This window comes from Sminthopsis crassicaudata, chromosome 1 (genome assembly GCF_048593235.1).
Source record: "Sminthopsis crassicaudata isolate SCR6 chromosome 1, ASM4859323v1, whole genome shotgun sequence".
NCBI lineage: Eukaryota > Metazoa > Chordata > Mammalia > Dasyuromorphia > Dasyuridae > Sminthopsis > Sminthopsis crassicaudata.
Window position 1 is genome coordinate 698,211,958 of NC_133617.1, and position 21,144 is coordinate 698,233,101.

At 54.1% G+C, this 21,144-nt stretch overlaps 1 protein-coding gene across 1 annotated transcript in view; it reads right to left on the reverse strand.

Annotated features, from left to right (window-relative positions):
- The window catches only part of PLXNA1 (plexin A1), a gene marked incomplete in the record, with an annotated part of 256,809 nt that overhangs the window by 111,578 nt on the left and 124,087 nt on the right, over positions 1–21,144 (reverse strand). The window contains 4 exon segments of the mRNA XM_074283782.1: positions 12,433–12,532; positions 14,920–15,073; positions 15,178–15,301; positions 16,794–16,894. Coding sequence (XP_074139883.1) covers positions 12,433–12,532; positions 14,920–15,073; positions 15,178–15,301; positions 16,794–16,894 — 479 coding nt within the window.

A 21,144-nucleotide genomic window follows, 5' to 3' on the forward strand; every position in this document is an offset into this window, starting at 1 on the left:
CCCAAGACAATTCCAAAAGGCTCGTGATAGAAAATGCTATCCACATCCAGAGAAAGAAACATGGAGTCTGAATGAAGACAAGCATTACTATTTTCACTTTCTTTTCCCCACTTTTGTTGTTTCTTCTTATGCACATGACTCATTTGGAAATATGTCTTACATGATTTCAGAAAAAAAAATGTGACACAGATATGATATATATGCATATAACACATATCAAACTGCTTACCAGCTTAGGAGGGGGGAAAGGTATGAAGGGAGAAATTTGGAACTCAAAATTGTATTTTAAAAAATATTAAAAATTATCTTTACAGATAATTGGAAACAATAAAATATAATTTAAATAAACAAATAAAGCTTGTTCTGAGGCAATAAGAAGCAGTATGATAGAGAATATGGAGAGCTAGATTGGGGCCAGATCCCAACTCTGACACTCAATACTCACAACTGTGTTACTATGGCCCTCAATTTTTTTATCAGTTAAATGTGGATCATGATATTGGCATTCCTACTTTGATGGGTTACTCTCAATGAAGGGGAACATTGAGAGGTTTTGATTCTGTGAATACATGATCACTGTTTTAGAAGCCCAAAGGAGAGAGGTTACTGGAGGCCAAAGAAGACATTATGGAGAAGGACCACAGGCCAATGAGCTGGAACACATCTTGCCCAGCCTTGTCCCATCCCCATTTAAGAGATGGAAAGACTAAGACCCAGAGAGAGGTTGAGAAACTATAAAGAAGGATAATAGGACTCACCAACTTTAAGTCTCCCCATCCTCTCCAGCCCTCAGTATTTCTTACAATCCTAGAAAAACCAGGAGGAAATGCTCTTTCATTTCCAAACTCCAACATCATCTGAGAGTAAGGGAGGAAAGGAGCAGATGGCCTGGGTTGGGGATGAGGTAGGAGTGCAGGCCATATCAATGCTCACAAACACTTCTCCCACAATCATCAGCAATTCTAACTTTTCCATGGGGCTTGCCTGGGGCTGGGAAGCTCATGGTCCAGAATAGTACTTCTCAACGTTTCTTTTTTTTCTTTTTTTTTAATTTTCAACCTTAACTCTTGCAAAACCTTGTGTTCCACTCTTTTCTCCCCTAGATGGCAAGTAGTCCAATATATGTTAAACATGGTAGAAATATATGTTACATCCAACATATGCATAATTATAATAATTATCTTGTTGCACAAGAAAAATCAAATCAAACTAGAGGGAAAAAAATGAAAAAGAAAATAAACTGCAAGCAAACAATAAAGAGAATGAAATGCTATGTTATGAACCACACTCAGAACTCTCTCTGGGTATGTATGGCTTTCTTCATCACAAGATCATTATTGAAGAGAGCCAAGTCCATCAGAATCGATCATTGCATAATCTTGTTGCTGCCATGTATAATGATCTCCTGGTCCTGCTCATTTCACTCAGCATCAGTTTATGTAAGTCTCTCCAGGCCTCTCTGAAATCATCCTGCCGGTCATTTCTTACAGAGCAATAATATTCAATGATATTCATATAGCACAATTTGCCCAGCCATTCCCCAACTGATCCCCCATCCACTCAGTTCCCAGTTCCTTGCCACTACAAAAGGGCCACCACAAACACTTCTTCAGGACACACACCTGTAAGCTTTCCTGGCCAGGCCAGCTTCATATCCTCTGCCCCCATTGCCCAGCTCTGATCACCCTTGAGACCATCCACACTCTCCACATAAGGCCACTACAACAGCCTTTCCCCTTCTGTAGATTTGGGGTCAGGAGCTCTGCTTTCAAAGACCAGCTCAAACCTCTCACTAGCTCTTGGATTAAGTCACACTGCCTGGGTCCTTATAAAATTAAAGGGTCTCCAAAGTCAACTTAACTCAACAGGATTCACAGAGTCTCTGTTTGACCTCCTTCCAGTTCTAAGCTCGTCACAAAACCTTCCCCTCCTTCTTACAATCTGTAACATGAAGTTAACAACACACTCACTACCCATTTCACAGGGTTGTGCAAATTATTAATTAATTTCTATTAAAAGCTAACATTTATAGCGTGCCGATTCCACCAGGTACTGTGTGAAAACACTTTATAAAATTATCTTATTGAATCTCACAATAATTCTGGAATGTGGGTGCTATTATAATTCCTATTTTATAAAAGAGGAAACTAAGGAAAATAAGGGTGAAGTGGCTTGTCCAGGATCACAAAGCTTGTGTGTGATGCTGGATTTGAACTCTCTTTTCCTGATTCAGGCCTGGTATTGAGTCAGCCCCTCTGTAAACGTGGAAGCCCCTGTAAATGTGAAAACAATGAATATTTCCACCTGAACGGCCTTCGCAGGCTGGGAATTACATCAGAACCACCTCTGTAGACGGCACTGGCCAAGGTTATCCAAGGTGGTCTAGACTACCGATCCTACAGATGAGCAGCTCGAGAGGTTAATCAGTTTGACCAAGGCCACACAGCCTGTGGTACCCCTTCTTTGAACTCCATTGGCCTAATTCCTCAGCCAGTCACCAGATAAAGGGCCTCCTGATGCTATACCTGAAAATGGCTTAAAATGGCTTAACTGAATCCTTGAAGACTCTGAATTGGGGGAGGGGAGGGGAGAGAAGCAGGGCACAGTAATTTCATCTTCCTCCATGAATCTGGGGTCACAGGACCCACGTTTAAACCCTGGCTCAGCCACTCATTCCCTGCGTGACCACGAGCAAACCCTGCACCTCTGTATTCCCTCATCTGAAGAACGGGACAACCTGTGATGTACCTTCTCCTCAAGCTCGCGGCTCCCACGAAAGCCGGTCTAATAAAGGTGCAGGGTCTGATAATGATGGGTTACAATCCTGCCCACAGCCAAGAGGTGCCACCTGCCTAACAAAACCCACTTAAGGTGGAGGCTTGTGGTGCCGTGCAATGCAATCATGTAAATTCAATTTACATCGTGTAAATGTACTTAAGGAATGGATTTCACCAATGTCAGGCTGTTGCTGTTCCGTAAATGATATTTTTTTTTTACTTGTGAGCTTTAGGTTAAACAGTTTTTAAAATGAGTTTACCTAAAATTAGGAAAAGCAAAAACAAACACGCAGAGGAGCTCATTAATTAATTAAAGTTCCAAAATCCAGCTGAAGGATAGACATCTCCCTGACTGGTTAAGAACGTCCTTTCTCCAAAACAAATCTTTGCACCAGGTGAGCTGGGAATAGTCTGTGAGTATCACTTCCTGCCAGAGATGGAAAGACCCCCGGACTGGGGCAAAGGAAGAAATGAGAACTACCAGCAAGTTCAGGGAAGCCTGGGAAGGTCTGTGTGACCTGATGCACAGCGAAGAAAGCAGGAGGGTATTTTCCCTTTCCAACACACGGCACTGGCCATGAACTCCCGCCATCCTCCTCCTTTCCCTCCCCCAGATCTTCAGCCTCTGCCTGGGGGGAGCCGGACACTGATGGGGGTGACCTGGCCCTCTCCTACCCCTCCTTGTCCAGGTCCCCTGGGTGTCTTGACTTTCCCATCTGAGTGTAAGCTCCCTGAGGGCAGGGGCTGTCTTGGGGACTTATATCTCAGTGATTAGCATACAGCCTGGTACACAGTAATCACTTAATAGATGCTCTATAACAGCCTTGCACTTTACTGAACACTTCACAAATATTATGATTTTACCTTCACAATAACCCCTGAGGAGCTTTTAAGGCAGGTGTTCTATGCTGCCATCCATCCATTCATCTTCCTATCTCCACGTACATATCTTTCTCTATCAAGCTATCCCAAGTCATCCATCAATCTCCATCTCTAGCGATCAATCTTTATCTGTCTCTCCCTCTATTTTTCCTCCTGCATCCACCCATCTTTCCATTTCTCCCCGTCACCATTCATCTCCCTATCTCTACCTACCACAACATATACCCAATGATTACAATAATGTGAAGTAACAAATCATTAAAAAGAGGATGAACTCTAAGCAATGGAAAGACCAATGAAGGTCTTGGCAAAGAGGAAACAGAACATACGGCTCCCCAACCTGGCAAAGATGTGGGAGATAAACTGATCGGCCAATGAATATTTATGAAGCATTTACGATATTTCAGGAACTGTGCTAAAGACCGGCAGTACTTAGAAGGCAAAAACTTGCTTCCTGCCCTCCAGGAGGGTGTACTTTAATGGAGGCAGCTAGGTGAGGTGGTGGATCTGGGTTCAAATTCTGCCCCAGACAATCAGTCATGTGGCCCTGGGTAAGTTAAGTCTACCTCTCAGCCTCAGTTTCTTCATCTGTAAAGAGAACACAAATAGCCCCTCCCTCCCAGAGAAGACCAAATGAGACAATCGGTATAAATACTTTACATGTAAATGCCAACTATCTAAGGAAGGAGACAACAGACAACTTATCAGGTGCATAAAAGAAACAGCAGAAGACAAGGGCCCAGGTGATGTTCTGAGAGTCTGTTCGTGATCCAGTCACAGAAGAGAAAAGAGGAAGCGGGTTCTCTTCTGCCAAGACTCCAGAGCTCTAGAAACTGCTCCAGAACATACAGAACAGGAGGGCAAAGAATCCAAAGGGATCTCTCCCTCTGTCCCACTCTGGTTCTGCTGTCTGTTTTGCTGTCTCTGTCTCTGGTTCTGCTGTCTCTGTCTGTCTGTCTCTGTCTCTGTTACTGCTGTCTCTGCTGTCTGTCTGCCTTGCTGTTTGTCCGTCTCTCTTTCTCCTTCTGGTCCCAGCCACCTGCCAGGTCCCAGGTATACAAGAATCACAGGATCTAGACCTCTAAGGACTTCATGGAACATCTCTCTCTACTCACTCCGGACCTCAAAGAGCATCTCTACTCCCTCCTTTACAAAGAGACCCAGGGTCACACACTGAGGAGAAGAAATCAATCTAAGCCAGGGCCTGCGCTCAGGGTCTCTGACCTAGATTGAACACCCTTCCCAATGCACAGGAACCTTTCCTTTGGATATTCCCAGGCAGGAACTGTATAGTCTGCCAGGGTTCTGGGTCCTTTGGAGGGCAAATATGCAGTCATTTGTTCTGCCCTGCAGCCAGCTGTGTGGTCCCGTGGAGGTCTCCCAGGGCCCCTAACCCCAAGCAGGCCTTGAGCCTGTTCTGGCTCCGGGAAGGCTTCCCCGGGGGGCCCTGACCTTCTCCATAAGGACAGCCCCGGGCTGGAAGCCTGCCTGCGTTTCTGCCCAGGCCCCCTCCCCGACGTGGACCTGAGGAGCGGGGTGAATGCTCCTCCGGCGGCCGCTCTCTGCCGGCGACAGCTTGCTTGGCTTCTCCTTTGCTGACCTTCCCCAGAGGACAGAACGTCCTCAGATTTTCCGGTAGTGCCATGGAGACTCCCAAGTACCTCCCTGTGGTAACAAGGGAAATGGGAATCTGAGACCTTGGGAACCAAGATGATCACTACTGAACAATCTAGGACCCCAGCCCCCGTGGCTGGATTACTACCAGAGCTGCCGCCCTTCCCCTCCTGATTCTTTCCATATCTACTACCTATGAGGCAGATTCAGTGGACAGAGCTCTAGGAAAGCCTGAGCTAAATCCGGCCTCAGACACTTAGTAGCTGGGTGACCCTGAGCAAGTCAGAATTTCTGTTTGCCTCAACTTCCTCAGCTGTAAAATGGGGATGACAGCAGGGTTGGTGTGAGGGTTAAATGAAATTACATTTCAAAGTTCTTAACACAGTATCTGGCATACAATGGGCACTATCTAAATGCTTATTCCTTTCCTCAATGCCTGATAAATTTTCTTAAAACACTTCTCTGCCATGTCCCTTTATCACATAGTAGATCAAGTCTACACTCCTCTATTCATGGGTTTCTCCCATTTTGGCCAAGGTTACCTTAAAGTCCTTTCTATTTTTTGTTATACAATTGTTTTGCTGCACCAGAAAAATCAGATCAAAATGGAAAAAATGAGAAAGAAAACACAATGCAAGTGAACAGCAACAGAGAGCGAGAATGCTGTGTTGGGATCCGCATTCAGTTCCCACAGAACTCTCTCTGGGTGCCAATGGCTCTCCATCACAAGATCATTGGGACTGGTGAGGAGGTTTCTTTCTGAGGTTCCTGCTCATTTTCCCAAGGCCCTTCATTCCCAAAGGGACTTTGCACAATTGCAGGGACCCCTGGCTTCCCCACTTTGACTCCCAGAAGACTGATGTCCCTGCCTCCATCAGGAACCCCTGTGAGCTATTATCCGCCCCCCACCCAAAAGGCTACTGAAACCCAGAGCAGAAAACAGCAGACCACCGGTAACCACAGTCACACTTCAGGCTCTGGTCCAGCTCATGTTCTGAGCATACCTGAGGCTTAGACTGTGAACTGCTGCTCAGCCTTCTTCCCTGGACCTACCTCTGCCTCCCTTGGGGCCTTTTATAGCCCCCTCCCCACCCCACAGCCTTGCGGTCCAGCACCGATGGCCTCCGCTCTGCCCCTCACATCCTGCACTGACTGGAATTCACCTCCTCTTCCCTCGTCCCCGCAGGGTCCCTTCACAAGCCCAATCGCCTCCTTACACATACGGCCTTTCTGAGCACAGGACTAATGACAGAGAGACGGACAGAACCACCTGGTTGGACCCTCATTTCCAGGACGAGGACTCCGAGTCTCGGACTCATCCCTACTAAGGCAGGAAGCTTGAGGCCGGACACAGCCCTCAAGCAGCTTTCTGATTCTCGTGTACTGCAGGCACCTATGATGTGCTCATGTCCCCCCCCAACAGAGAGAACCACACAGAGAAGAAGAAAGGTTCCATTTCCAGATGGAGCCCCCAGCTCCGTGACTGCCCCTAAAGGCTTCTTGGAGCTGGACAGTCACTGACGGATGAGGTCACTCCGCACTGCCCCCCCCCAATACTAAGGCTTCTGTTAAGCATCCCCCGCACAGATTCAGCCCCCAAGGTAACTGCTGGAACACCTCCAGATGTGGAGTCTGTGACCTCCTCAGGAAGCCCCCTAAAGCCATGAAGTTCTCGTGTTCGGACAGAGGTTTTTCTTATACTCAGCACCTGTCTCCATCCCGCTCTGGGCGCCCCTTCACTTCTCACCCGCCATGGGCTGTAACTGCCCCCCCCTCCCGGACAGGCCATCCAGGCAGCCTGGCTCCCGCCAGCCTCTAAGACAATGGCTCACAGGACCCCAAGGAGCATGCTGGGAGAATACAGTCTGAGCGCTCTGTCCTGTAAGATGAGGAAAGCCAAGTCCAGAAGAGGAAGGACACAAAAGAGACCCTGATGCCATTTCCTTTCCAACCGGCCCCCAGGGCCTGTTGCTTGCGGCCCCTCCCTGAGGAGACAGACCAGCACAGAGGATGCCCCTGCCCCTCCCACAGGGCTCCTGTTACAGCCAGAAAACCCTGCCACGCTGTAGGAGCTCAACAAATGCCCATTGACTAAGTAACCTGCTCTCCCCCTCCCCAAGAAGAGTCCATGGAAGGAGAGCAGAAACATGAACAATGAGTAATGTAAGGAAGTGCTGAAAGTCAGTGATGTCCAGGGAAGGACGCAGCTGCAGAAGCAGCCCCCCAGAGAGCGGGGAGTCAGGGGCAATCTCCTCCCACTGTGGATGCTGCAGGGCCCCGAGGGGACGGCTGCCCATGGCTGGGGCAAAGCCAACAGACTGAGGTCCCTGGGGGGTCCAGGGCAAAACAGGGACCGAGGATGCAGGAGGCTCTTGTAATAACAGTTGCCACCCCAGAGGCAGAAATGGCGAGGACCTGGAGGTGGGCGAGCCTCCATGGGGGTCAGGGTCCCAGAGAATGTCCTGCATGGGGACACCGAGGAAAACGTAAGGTTCCAGGGGTAAGGCCCTTTGTAGTCTGGTCGATGTCCCGGAGCGGGGGGAAGGGGGAAGGGTGGAGCACAGTCACTGGAAATTTGGACCCAGAGGCTGTGCCCAGGTCAGAGTAAGGCACAGATCCTGCCCCTCCGTGGCACGCCCTGGGTCGTGTACGTGATCCCAGATCAGCAGACACAGCTTCAGGAAACTCCTCAGCCTCCTCTGCCCCAAACTTTCTGCAGGTGTACCTGACATTCTGTCTCAAACCGAGAAAACTATGTCAGTAGCAAATTTATTAAAAAGACAACGGGGGGAAGAAAAGCTATTTTGGCCTGTAGACAGCCCACTGGGCTGGGGAGAACAGTTATCAAGCGTCCCTGTGTGGGCCTGGCCTCCCTCCTCACTCAGCCTCCTCAGTATCATTCACTGAGCCCCTCGGTGATCAGCACAGGTGCCCCAGAGCAGAGGCTTAGAGGGGCGGCAAAGGGGCCTCCGATCACCTCGTCCGAGCCCGGCACTTACAAGATATGGCAAGTGGGGCCCAGCCGGGCCTTGTTCCCAGTCATTCAGGTAGGGACCGGTGTTGGCTGGATGCTAAGGAAGACAAAAATGATGCTTGCAGAGGTGTGACTTAGACTGGGAAAGAATAAGGAAAACAATGTGGTCATGGGGGAGAGAGAAAGAAGAGGTTAAAGGAAAAAGGAACAGGAAGAAAGGGAAGGGCAGGGGAACTGAATAGGGGGAAGGGAGAGGGCAAGGAGGAGAAAAGGGAGTAAAGGAGGGAGGAAGGGAGGAGGAAGGAAGGAAGGAAGGAAGGAAGGAAGGAAGGAAGGAAGGAAGGAAGGAAGGAAGGAAGGAAGGAAGGAAGGAAGGGAGGGAGGGAGGGAGGGAGGAAGGGGGGAAGGGGGGAAGGGAGGGAGGAAGGAAGGAAGGAAGGAAGGAAGGAAGGAAGGGGGAAAGGGAGGGAGGAAGGGAGGAAGGAAGGAAGAAGGGAGGAAGGAAGAGAGGGAGGGAGGGAGGGAGGGAGGGAGGGAAAGGGGAAAAGTAGAAAAGGATAGGAAGGAAAAAGGAAAAGAAATGGAGGGATGTTAAGTTCTCCGAGAGCCTCCACAGCTGTGGATCACAGCATCTGAAGGGTTGCAGGGCAGCCGCCTTTGCTGACACAGGTGTTGCTTGTGAATGGGGAATGAGATAAGTTGGAGGCAGAGGGAAGAGGAGAGAGGTCAGAGAACAGCAAGTGCCTCTCAGTCTCCTTGTACCATCCTCTCACACAAGATCCACTCTGGGTTGGATCTCCAGCAGCCACTGTCATGGGCTCCCGTGTATTCCAACAGAGGGAACAGAAGTAGAAGATGAGAAGGAGGAAAGGCGAGTTAAGAAAAAGAAGATGAGGAAAAGAAAGAGCAAAAGATGGAGAAAGGAGGAAGAAAAGAAAAGGAGGAAGATGAGGGCAAGGACAAGGAGAAAAAGAGACCACTTCCAGCCCTTGGAGAACCCATGAGCTCTCCAAGTTGAAGCTGACGCCCACTGGACAGGCACGTGGCAGGAGGAGCCGTCCCAGGGCCCGAGCTCCCTCCAGGTTCTGTTTTACAAAGTTCTCTCCTCACAACAAGGCGGTGCGAGCATCCTTACTCTAACAGACTGAGAAAACAAAGCTCAGGAGAGCTAAGTAACTCTTTCAAGAGCCGAGCGGCAAGAAGCCGGGACCTAACCAAGATCTCCTGGCTCAGGACTAACTGGTCTCCAAGACTCGGGCCCCGCTGCCAGGAGTCCGTTGAAGCCAAGTTCATAATAACAACGTAAGTTGCGTTTGGATGACGGTGGAGCGGACATGGACTAGAGAAAAGGCCGTGGAAGTTCGGAGTGAGGCTCTCTGTGAGCTGAGGGAGGAAGGGATTGTTCTGCAGAGTAGAGGCAATCAGGATCAGCCCTGAAGGATGCACAGTGTCCAGGGAGCAGAGAAGGATGCCCACGGAAGAAGAGCAGGATCAGGCTCGGTCCCTCTGGCTGCTGAAAGACCAGGAGAGGCAGCCGAGCGGGGGCCTGAGGAGTCCCCAAGCTATTCGGAAGCTGCTGCTGGGGATCTCGGGGAGGCACCTGGAGGGAAACTTCACCTCCTACTCGCACTGACTGCGAGCCAGGCCCAGCTGGCAGCCGCCCTTGTCGGAAAGCAGAGGTGGGAAGGTGTTTCAGAACCAGAAGCGGCTTCCTGGTGTGGGAGGCTAAGGCAGACCGAGTCAGGCAGGGCCCCTTGTGGGAAATCCTACCCGTGAAACCCAAGCTGGCCCCAGGCTTTCCCCCCGACCCTCGAGCCGAGTCTGGAGGACCCCTGACCCAACCTCCAGAGCCCGCCTCCCTCCTGCAGCCTCGCAGAGACCTGAAAACCGCTGAACGGCAGAGCTCTTCCAAGGGCCCCTTTTATGTGACGGACAAGCAAGAGACAAGGTGCTCCTGTAGCAAAGCGAGCAGGGTTGGGGCCACAGAAGCACAGGCTGAAAGGGTAAGTCGGGTCGAGAAGCACCTGCCTCCCTCGTGTACAGGCAAGACATGAGAGACGGGGAGGGGCCTGGAAGAATCCATCACGCCTTCCGCAGGCCGTCGGAGCAGGCCCGAACTCCTGGCTGGGCCTTCAAAGCCGGCCCCACCCCCTCGCCTCCTTTCTGCCCTTGCCAACATTTCAACCCACCCATGCCGGTCCAGGCCTCGTTCCCCGAACGGGGCGCTGCATCACAGACAAAGAGCCTGGGGCCCCGCAGCGGGCAGCCGTCCCAGCGCCTCCTTCTAAAGGGGAGCAGGCAGGCTCCAAGAGGCTAAGAAAGGAGGTGGGGAAAGTGGCCCCCCTCCTCGGGGCCCCCACACACAGGGGGCCACCCACAGGATCCCCACAGAGGGGGCCACACACGGCCACCACGGGGCCCCTCCACAGGGCCCCCTCCTCGGGGCCCCCACACACAGGGGGCCACACACGGGGCCCCCACTCGGGGCCACACCGGGTCGTTCCCTTTGTCCATCCTCCTCCTCTCGGTTTCCTCAACTCCTCCCACAGCCTGCCTCCCCCTCCAAGTCCATCCTGGACTCGGCCCTTGCCTCACAGCCGGCGGCGTTTGGTCTGCTTCCCTCGCCCGCGGACGCTGTGTCTTTGCTGGGATGGCCGCTTCCGGGAGTCAGCGGTGGCTCCTGGGCACGGGAGTCGGGGGTGCTGAGGGGCCACAGCCGGGCGGGCTTCAGGCCGCTCCCGGAGACGGTCCGTTTTAGAACCTGCCCGCGTGACCTCATTTGTTGAAAGATTAGAGAGAAGTGACGCGGAGCCCCGAGAGCCAGGCCAGGAAAGAGGCACACGAAGGCTACTCGCACACCAACGGAGGCGCTCTAAGGGCCAGACACCTTGTCACTGGCTAAAAACCGGCCCCAGAAAAGCCTCCGGCCCTTCCTGGAAGAGGTGAGGAGGGGGTTGGGGACAGACCTTAACGGGAATGACAGACAGCAGGGGGGGTGATGGGGCTCTGGGGAATTAGGTCCGAGGGTGGGGACTGGCCGGTGTGGGGGAGGCGCTGGCAAGGCAGGAGAATCGTGGCCACATGTGGGACTCTCACCTCCGACTGTTTGCATTGCCGGCCACTCAGCCGGACCCCCGGACCCTTCTTCCCCAACATGAGAGCTGCTTCACTTCTCCCACCCCCAGCCTCAGGTCCCCTTCCTGCCCCCGTCTCCGGTTGCACCGGGCTTAGTGACCTCGACGCTGGAGAGCACCCACAGCCAAGCCCGAGGCAACTGGCTGAGAAGCACCAGAAGGGCGCGGCTTCGAAGGCCTGGGGGAGACCAGGCAGCGCCGGGCCTGGGTCCGAACGCAGCGCAGACAGCCCAGGCCTGCACGCGAGGAGCGCGCTGCGAGCCCCGACGCACTGCGCACTCACGGCGAGGATGAAGTCGCCCCATCTCTCTAACCCTGACAAAAACGGAGCCTCAGACGGTCCCTAAGACCCACCTCGGCGCTCCCAAGTCACGGCCTCCTAATCCTCTAACCCCTGACCCCTCAGTTATCGGGACAAGCCCACGGGCTCAGGCCCAGGCTCCGGGGGAACGAAGGAGCAAACCTCGGATCCCTCAAGCCCCCCGAAGGGACAGGAGAAAGCTTGGCCCTTCACTCGCTCCCCAGCATGACACAAGGGCCAAGAGAGCCCCCTCCTCGCTTCCTGGGCCCGGCCTCGGGGACGCACCTACCTCCTCGGCCCTGCCCCCCCACCCCCACAAGGGGGCCGGCCCCTCCTCTGGCCATGAAGCTCGGTGGGCAGGAGTTGGGGCCGGGGAGCCATGGGCAGGCTTCCTACCCATGGGAACCAGGTGGTTTTCCTTTGTTCTTTGGCTACAACCTAAGCCCTGACCTAACAGGACTCCTAACACTGGCTTCAGACCAGCCCCTCACCCTGACCACCGTCCCTCACACAACTGCAGAGCAGCCCCTCACACCAGTCTCACGCTGGCCCCTGAGACTGGCCCCAGGCCGGCCCCCCTCCCAGCACCGTGTGCCCCTGGTCTCTGGGACCGCCGGTGCAGGAGTGGGGGGGCTGCTCACAGACTCGCAGCCCCGCTGAGGATCCCGGGCTGACCCAGCTCGGGCCCCCCAGGGAAGACCCCCACCTTCCTCAGGAGAGCCCCTGACCCCAGGGCCGCCGGTTACTTACGACTGGTGGACGCTGCAGTTGTAAAAGACAAAATCCACAGACGCAAACTTCTTTCCCGTCTCCTTGGACTTCAGGTAGAGCTTCACGACCCTCTTGTCTCCTTCAAGAGAAATCACAAGGAAACGGGTGAGCGGATGGAAGAGGAGGGGGCTTGGGGTCCAGAACCGGCTCCCGGCCCCATCTGCGGGCCCAGACCCAGGTGCTCGGCCCCAGCGCTTCTGGGATCTCCCCACTCACAGACGGAGCTCCGACACGCAGAGGGAGGGCTCACACGGGGCTCGGAGAGGGCCGGGCCTCTGGACCCCTGCGCGGGGCTGACCGAGAGTCAGCCGGTGCCTTCCCTGGGACGCCGCACGACCGAGGCCTCCAACACCGCAGAGAGAGGCTCGCCTCCAGCCATCGGAGCTGCCACCCACCCGCCCCCCCACTGTTCTCCGTGGCAAGAGGGGGTTACGAGAGGAGCCGGGCAGGAAGCCTGCCCTCCCAGGGCCGCGGCCCCCTCTCCTCGAAGCAGACCCCCGCCGCCCGGGCCGAGGCACTCCCCCCGATTCCTCATCCGTGCCACGGGGAGAGTAACGCTTCTGCCCTCCCCATCCCAGGCCGCCTGGGACCCCATCTACAGGACAGCCTCCTGCTGAACTTAAAGGGCCCCGCGGATCTCTGAGCATTTCATCAGGGCGGGAAGGGGTGGTTTAGAAGAAGACACCGCGATAAGTGGCTCTCTGTGTGACCTGCACAGTCTACTTTAGGCCCCTGAGAAGGTTCTCCCGGAACGCGCCCCCCACGGGCGTCCCTGCAGCAGGAAGGCCGGGATGAGCCTGGCCCCGGGCCGGAAGGCAGGTCCTCCTGGCCCTGAGGCCCCGCCCCTCTGTGTGCTCCCCACTCGGGAGCCGGTGACTCCCCCTCCTCCAAGCTCCTGTTGGATGCGTCCGAAACCACAAGCCCAGCACTGGTTCCGGCCTCGGGCGGGCCCTTCTCGTGCTTTCTTGTGGGTGAGTCTGGGCCCCAAAACGAGCCGGCCAGGAGGACCCGGGGAGGGGCTGCTCCAGCTCCTGCAGAGAGCCCCCCCCCCCCCGTCCGACACTCCCACCAGCATCCTCTGACCCGCGGTCTTTGAAGGAACTCGGTAAACACGAGTTCAGATGCTCCCCGGGGATCCGGGATTGGAAAGGAAAACAAACACTTTGTCCAGGCCCAGGAAAGCCCGGGCGGACATCGGGAGGGGCTGCGGGGGGCGGGGGCCGAGGAGCACTGCAGCCCCCCAGTGACTCACGCCCTGCAGGACAAGGGCCATCGGCCTCCAGGCCAGTCATCCCCCCCGACACACTGCGACCATTCACAGCGGGCTCCTGCTCCACACTAATCAGATGCTGGCTCTCTCCCCGCCCCCCTCCAGCCCCCCCCCCCCGCCTGTGTTTCCAGGGCCCATGGGGGGGGGCCAGAGCTTTGTGTGGGGGACCCCGGTCCCTCTCCCGGGGAGGTCAGAGGAGCCCATCGGCCCGATGACGTCACAGGCACGGGATGTGGGATAGAAAGAAGGAACAGGCCAGGCTGGGGGTGGGGAAGGAGGAGGAGGCTCCCCGGAAATGCACAACCCTGACTCCCTGCAGATGGGCCAGGAGGGGGCAAAGCCGGTCAGAGACCGGCGGGAGCGTGCTCAGCGGGCCTCCGGGCCTGGCGCGAAGGGAGGGCTCGGGGGGCTCGCTGCCCCAGGTTCCAAGATCTTTCTGGGACCGAAGTTGGGCCTGGGACTCATTTTGGAGCCTCTGAAGAAAGCCCCCGCTCTCCCGCCCCCACCCTCTCTCCCTTAGCCAGAGCGGATAACAAGCGGCGCCCCCGGGGTTCTGCGGGAGCTCCCCCGTCCAACTTCCCCCTTCTGCCTGAGGTCTGTGAGCTGCTGCCGCCCACAGGGAGCCGGGGCAGGGCAAGCTCTCCCAAGCCGGGCTCCGTGTCACACTGCTCAGGGCGCGGCCGCTCGGACACCCGGGCGTGCGGGGAGGGGGCCGTGGACGGTCTCCGGGCTCGGGCCCAGCTCTCCCTGTGGGACCGCGGGCCGGCCTCTTCTCCTGTACAATCAGGGGCTGAGGGAGCCGCATCCGGCTCCGGATTCGAGTCGTGGCAACAGACGGGAGAGGCTCGTATTGGGGAAGTGGAGAAAGCAGGTCGGAGGCCGGGTCGGTCGGCCCCCGAGCGGCCACTGTCCTTTCCCAGCCCGGGGACAGAGCCGGTCTCAAGCACGCCTCAAGCACAAGTCCAGCGTGGGCGCTTGCCGAACCTATATCCGGTCCATCCCCTCTATTCCCCTGTCCCATTTTGCAGATGGAGATACTGAGGCACAAATCACATCAGAAATCCAAATCTAGGATTTCTGACCCCAAATATGACACTCTTTCCATGACACAATTTTGTTAAGCAAAATCAAGAGACCCCGTGACCCAGGAACGGAAGGGGGGTTCCGGCCCTCAGACAGCAGCGCGCCCCACTCACCCTGCCCCCGAGTGATGGGCACGACGTCCTTGGAGGAGGGGGAGCGGCAGTAGATCTTCCCGTCCTCGATGCGGCTCTCGGACTCCGTGAAGTCTTCGAAGGAACAGTTGACTCCCGCCGAGAGGTCAGGAACGTTCCAGGCCTGCAGGACGAGCTACGTGGCCGGGAGGGGGGGAGGTAGAAGAGGAGGGATGAGTGGCAGAGACCGAGGAGACCCCCCCCCCGCAGCGCAGAGAGCCTCGGAGAGGCGGGACGTACCGGGACTTCCGACATGGTGACCGAGATGTTCTTGGGCCGGACAGTGAGCTGGACGCACTGCAGCAGGTCGGAAGCGAAGCGCTGGGGCTCGTCGGCGCGCTCACAGCGGTCCTTCCGCGAGCAGCTGGCGAGAAGAGGAGACGGGTCGGCGGGGAGCGGGGCCCTTGGCAGAGTCCCGCTCCTCTAAAGCCCCCGGGTGCATTCCGGGGCCGCCCTGACTCCCCAGCCTCGCTCCCTCCCTCTCTCAGTGAGACCCCGTGGTCTCCCCCCTCCTGGCTGACCGCCTGGAGCGCCCCCCACTGCCCCTCTCTAACGCGTTCCCTACAAGCGGCGACCCCCAACCCAAGGCAGACCCGTGGGAGCGTGGGCCACGTTCAGGGCTACAAGGAAGGGGGCCAGGCCGGGCGGCCGAACAGCTCTCCCCGCCTCCTGGCCCCAGAGGAGGAGGAAGGGGAGGGCTCAGGGCAGCTCCTCGGGGGGAGGTCAGCGCGGGGCCGGCTCCTGGTCCGGGCAGAGCCCCCACTGACGTGGGCCGGGGCCGGGCTTCCCATCACTCAGCTGGGAGGGGGACCGACCCTCGCCCCATCCTGCCCGGGCCCCAGCCGGCCTTGGCAGAGCCAGCCGGGAGAGGGCCCGGCTATTCGGGCCCGGCCCGCTCCCTCGAATGCCGGGGGGTTTGGTCTGCACTGACATGGCGCCGAGAAGAGCTGACGCTCCTCCTTTGCAGGGACCCTGCGCGGGGGACTCCGGGAGCACAAGGTGACATCAGGGGCCGAGGCTCCGGCTCAGGGTTAAAAGTGCTGGCACAGAAGGGGGACGCTGAAAACCACCGGGGGCATTTTGACAAATAAAAAGCTATTCTAAAAAAATTTAAATTAAAAAAAAAAAAAGAATGCTCGCAGGGCCTTCTCCCCTCTGCAAGTCCTCCCGAGGGAGGGGGACAAGGGGAAAAAGTGGAAGAGAAAGACAACTGCTCTTCCATCCCACGGCAACCTCAGGGTCCTCCCCGCCCTTCTGTTTCTGATTATGTTACTTCATTAACAGAGGATACTGAAGCTCTGTAAAGGAGCCAACAGCGTAAGTGCAGATAACAATAATAAACAATCTCGTGGCTTTCCGGGCCGGCGGTCAGCCCTTATCCTGGGGGCCGGCGACCCGCCCTCCGGCCGTGTCCCCCCAGCGGCCGCCCCCGGTGGCTCCGAGTTAATTAAGCCCTCCCCGGCCCGAGCTGGGATGACCCACGTTTCACTGCGGGACTGACAGAATATCAGAACCGCAAGGGGGCGGGACTAAGGGCAGCGCCCACCCAGCTTTACAGAGGGGGAAACAAGTCGCTTGTCCGAGGGCCCCACGTCCACCTCGTCCGCCTCGGGTGGGGGAGGGCCGCCCCAAGCTCCTCATTACTCTCCTCCCCAAAGGAGGAAGGCCCGACCTGAGGGGAGGGGGCTACGGAAGCTCTGGGAGGGGAACCGAGAGAGCGCCACGGCTACACACACGTACACATACATGCATGCACATACACACAAGAATACACTGTGCATGTATGTGTGTGTGTGTACGTGCACACGCGCGTGAAACGAGCCGCCCTTCCCACCCAGCTCCACGGAGAGACTCACATGTTGTGCAGGACGCACCACCCGCAGTGGGGGTCCCGGGAGCCCAGGCACAGCTCGCACGTGGTGTACTGCTCACAGCTCTCCACCGGAACCCGGGTCACCTGCAAGGAGAGGACAGAAGGCCTGTGTCCGAGGCCGGGCCCATTCCCACGCACGTGAGGGAAAACCTCCTCACAGTTAGGCCAGCGGGCCACCTGAACCTCCAGTCTGGAGGAGGGGTTTCCCCACCGCCCTGGGGACAGCAGGCGGAGGTCTGGCTTGGAGAAACCCTGCATCACGCCCCACGCTGGGTGGGGCCGGACCAGGCAGCCTCTCCTCAGGACTGCTCCCTTTCCCCAGCCCGGGGCCTCTCGGGGCCCCCCTGCTCCTCTCCGGGAGCGCCGGTTGGGGGTGCAGAGAACGGACTGGATCAGGGACGTCAGACACACAGCCGACCGTGTTCTACGGCACCTGGAGAGCAGCCAGCGTAACTGGGCAACGTTTAATAAAGTGAATAGATAGCTTTAAAATGTAATCAATATGCAACTCACTGGGAGTCTGCATGAGTTTAAGACCACTGGCATCCTGCATTCTGAAAGACCTGCCCAGACATGGCTTAGCAAACTGCTATCCTGCTCAAGAACACGGAATTGCTTCTTATTCCGTCAATAAGCATTTATTAAGTACCTGCTGCATACTAGGCATACTGAGGGCAAAAACTACAGAAAAGCAAAAACACGGCCCCAGACTTCCTTAGCCTAAATTCCAATGGGGAAAACAACAGGACACACAAATGCAAAGCCCTTCACAATCTGGAAACAACCTAGATTTCCTGCCTTAAACGCACATTCACAAAGTTTCATGATTTTCACATTCTATTTACCAACCCCTACACCTATCGGAATCTCCCACCTCCAGACGTGGTTGTCTACCCCACAAAGTTCTTTCCCCTTTCCCTTTCCGTAGCTCCCATCACTACTTTTACTGAAGTCCCAACTTCCTTGAAAGTCTTTTTTTCCTGATAGATAAATAGATAGCTATGTGGATAAAAATATATACCCATCCACAAATAAACACACAAGCTAAAAATATTTCCTTCTGTGCCCAAAGGGCGATCAAACTTTGATCTGGCAATACTAAGTCTGTATCCCAAAAAGATCATGAAAAAGGGGAAAGGACCCAGGACAAAAACTATTTATAGCAGCTCCTTCAGTGGTGGCAAAGAATTGGAAATCGAGAGGATGCCCATCAACTGGGGAAAGGCTGAACTCGTTGTTCTATAAGGATGTAAGTAGTGGAACATTACTGTCCTCTAAGAAATGATGAGCAGGAATATTCAGAAAAACACTGAATACATTTACACGAACTGATGCTGAGGGAAATGAGCAGAACCAGGAGAACATCGTACACAGTAAAAGTTACATACGATGATCAACCAGGACAGATCCAGCTCTTCTCAGCAATACATGATCTGATGAGAAACGCCGCCCACATCCGGAAAAAGAGCTACGAAGTCTAAAGGCAGATTGAAGCGTACTATTTTCATTTTTTTTAGGTTTTTCCCTTTTGTTCTGTTTCTTTCTTCTGTCTTCTTTCTCAAGATGACTAATTTGGAAATATGTTAAACATGCTTGTACACGTATAACCCTTTATCAGATTGCTAGCTAGGGGAAGGGGAGGCAAGAGGGGGGGAAGGAAAAAATGAATGTTGAAAGGTAACTTTACATGTAATTGGAAAAAATAAAATACTATTTATCAAGTAAAACAAAATAGAAGTGATATTCTCTTTATCTTTTGTAGTAGTACTAAAAGCACTTTATATACTCCAGTATTTCTTCCATTTCTGTCTATGTTTATATTATGATTATATTTCTATTTCTATTTTCTCTGGCCACATACCCTGACTGCCACCAAGACTACAAGAACTGTCAGGGGCCCTCATCTTGATTCCTCTTTTAAATGTGGGATAAAGTGTCCAGAATATTACACTGAATGAATGAAGGTGTAAAGGACAAAGTATCCAGAATATTACACTGAATGAATGAAGGTGTGAAGGACCAAGTGTACAGAATATTACACTGAATGAATGAAGGCGTGAAGGACCAAGTGTCCAGAATATTACACTGAATGAATGAAGGCGTGAAGGACCAAGTGTACAGAATATTACACTGAATGAATGAAGGTGAGAAGGACAAAGTGTCCAGAATATTACACTGAATGAATGAAGGTGTGAAGGACCAAGTGTACAGAATATTACACTGAATGAATGAAGGTGTGAAGGACCAAGTGTACAGAATATTACACTGAATGAATGAAGGTGTGAAGGACCAAGTGTCCAGAATATTACACTGAATGAATGAAGGCGTGAAGGACCAAGTGTACAGAATATTACACTGAATGAATGAAGGTGAGAAGGACAAAGTGTCCAGAATATTACACTGAATGAATGAAGGTGTGAAGGACCAAGTGTCCAGAATATTACACTGAATGAATGAAGGCGTGAAGGACCAAGTGTACAGAATATTACACTGAATGAATGAAGGTGAGAAGGACAAAGTGTCCAGAATATTACACTGAATGAATGAAGGTGTGAAGGACCAAGTGTACAGAATATTACACTGAATGAATGAAGGTGTGAAGGACCAAGTGTACAGAATATTACACTGAATGAATGAAGGTGAGAAGGACAAAGTATCCAGAATATTACACTGAATGAATGAAGGTGTGAAGGACCAAGTGTACAGAATATTACACTGAATGAATGAAGGTGAGAAGGACAAAGTGTCCAGAATATTACACTGAATGAATGAAGGTGTGAAGGACCAAGTGTACAGAATATTACACTGAATGAATGAAGGCATGAAGGACAAAGTGTCCAGAATATAACTCTGACTGAATGAATGAAGGCGTGAAGGGAGATGGGAGTAGGGCTGGAAAAAAAAAAAAGTTAGGTAGGGCTGAAATTTGGGACCGGGAGAACAAGGGCAGGGAAATAAGCCAGAAAAGGGAATTTGGGGTCATGCCTTGAATGCCCGATTGAGGAGACTTAGCCCAATCCCCGACTTTGCCAGTGACAAGTCATTTGAGTTTTCTGGGCCTTAATTTCCCCACTAACACATTTGGGGAAGGGGCTGGCTTCCTCCCGCTCTGGCGTCTCGGCCCTTTCTCCCACACAGCCTCAGGTCCCTCCCCTTGAGCAGAGGGTTTGGTATGTACGGCGATGTCAAACTCAAACAGAAAAGGGGCCGCCTGTTCTCTTCCCCCAAGGACATACTGGCTTTAAACCCCCACACCATGTGATCTCTGCCCAGGTGCTGGCCCAGGTGTGACACCTCTGTGTAGCGGAATGAATAAAGGTTTGGGGAGGGAGAAAGCCATCAGCCCAAATCCTCTCCCTGACTGGGCAGTGACCATGAGCCAGAGCTCCAATGTCACTGAACCTCAGTTTCCCCATCTGTAAAACAGAGATAATACACACGTAGAGTACCTTTCTCACAGGACGGTGTGGTTCAAATGAGAAAAAGCATGGAAAACCTTCCAGAAGTCTCCAACTTGGTGTTCCAGAGTGACCTTCTAAGTGTTCTAAATCCTTCCTGGTTCTAAATCTCCTTCCTGACCTACCATCCCATGACCTCCACCCCAGCAGTCACCCTCACCCCACTCACATGACCTCTCAGCAGGCACCTGGGCATTTATCTGGACACAGGTGAAAAGGAGTCAAGAGCAGGGAATCGATGGATTGATGAGCATTAAGTGCCAGGCACGCTGCCAAGCCCGGAGATACAAGAGGCGGCCCTGAGGGAGCTATCTGAGGCCCAGCCTTTGGCTCGGACAGCCGAGAGTGGTCCGGTACAGGGAGCTGCCCCTGGGTGGCCACAGGTCACACCCCAGGACTGGCGTGAAAGGGAAAATTCTTTAGCCAGAAATTGCGGTTTACACATCGCCCCAACAGTGGTAAGGAACGGAATCTGTTGCTAATTTAGATGCAGGACAGAGGCTCTGAGAAATTTTAAATAACCATTTACGTAAAAAATTAGAACATCTGGGCATGAATGGGAGAGAATTAACTCGGGAGAGGTCAAAATAAAAAACACACGGTTCCAGTCTCGAAACTGCCCCCCTTCGCCGCGCCGCTGCCGTTCCTGCCCCTCCACACACCTGCTCCCCCATCTCCAAATGGCTCTGGGTTCCAGGAAAGCTCCAAAGCACTCCTGACCAGGCGGAAGCAGGGGCCTGGCTCGGGGACGGGAGAAGGAGGGAGGCTGGTTAGGGAGCCTCTGAAGGAGCGACCAGGTTCACTCTGCCTCTGACTTATGCGGCCACCAGTCACAAGTCTGTAGAATGGACACAGAAATACTCTTCCTAGCAGGTT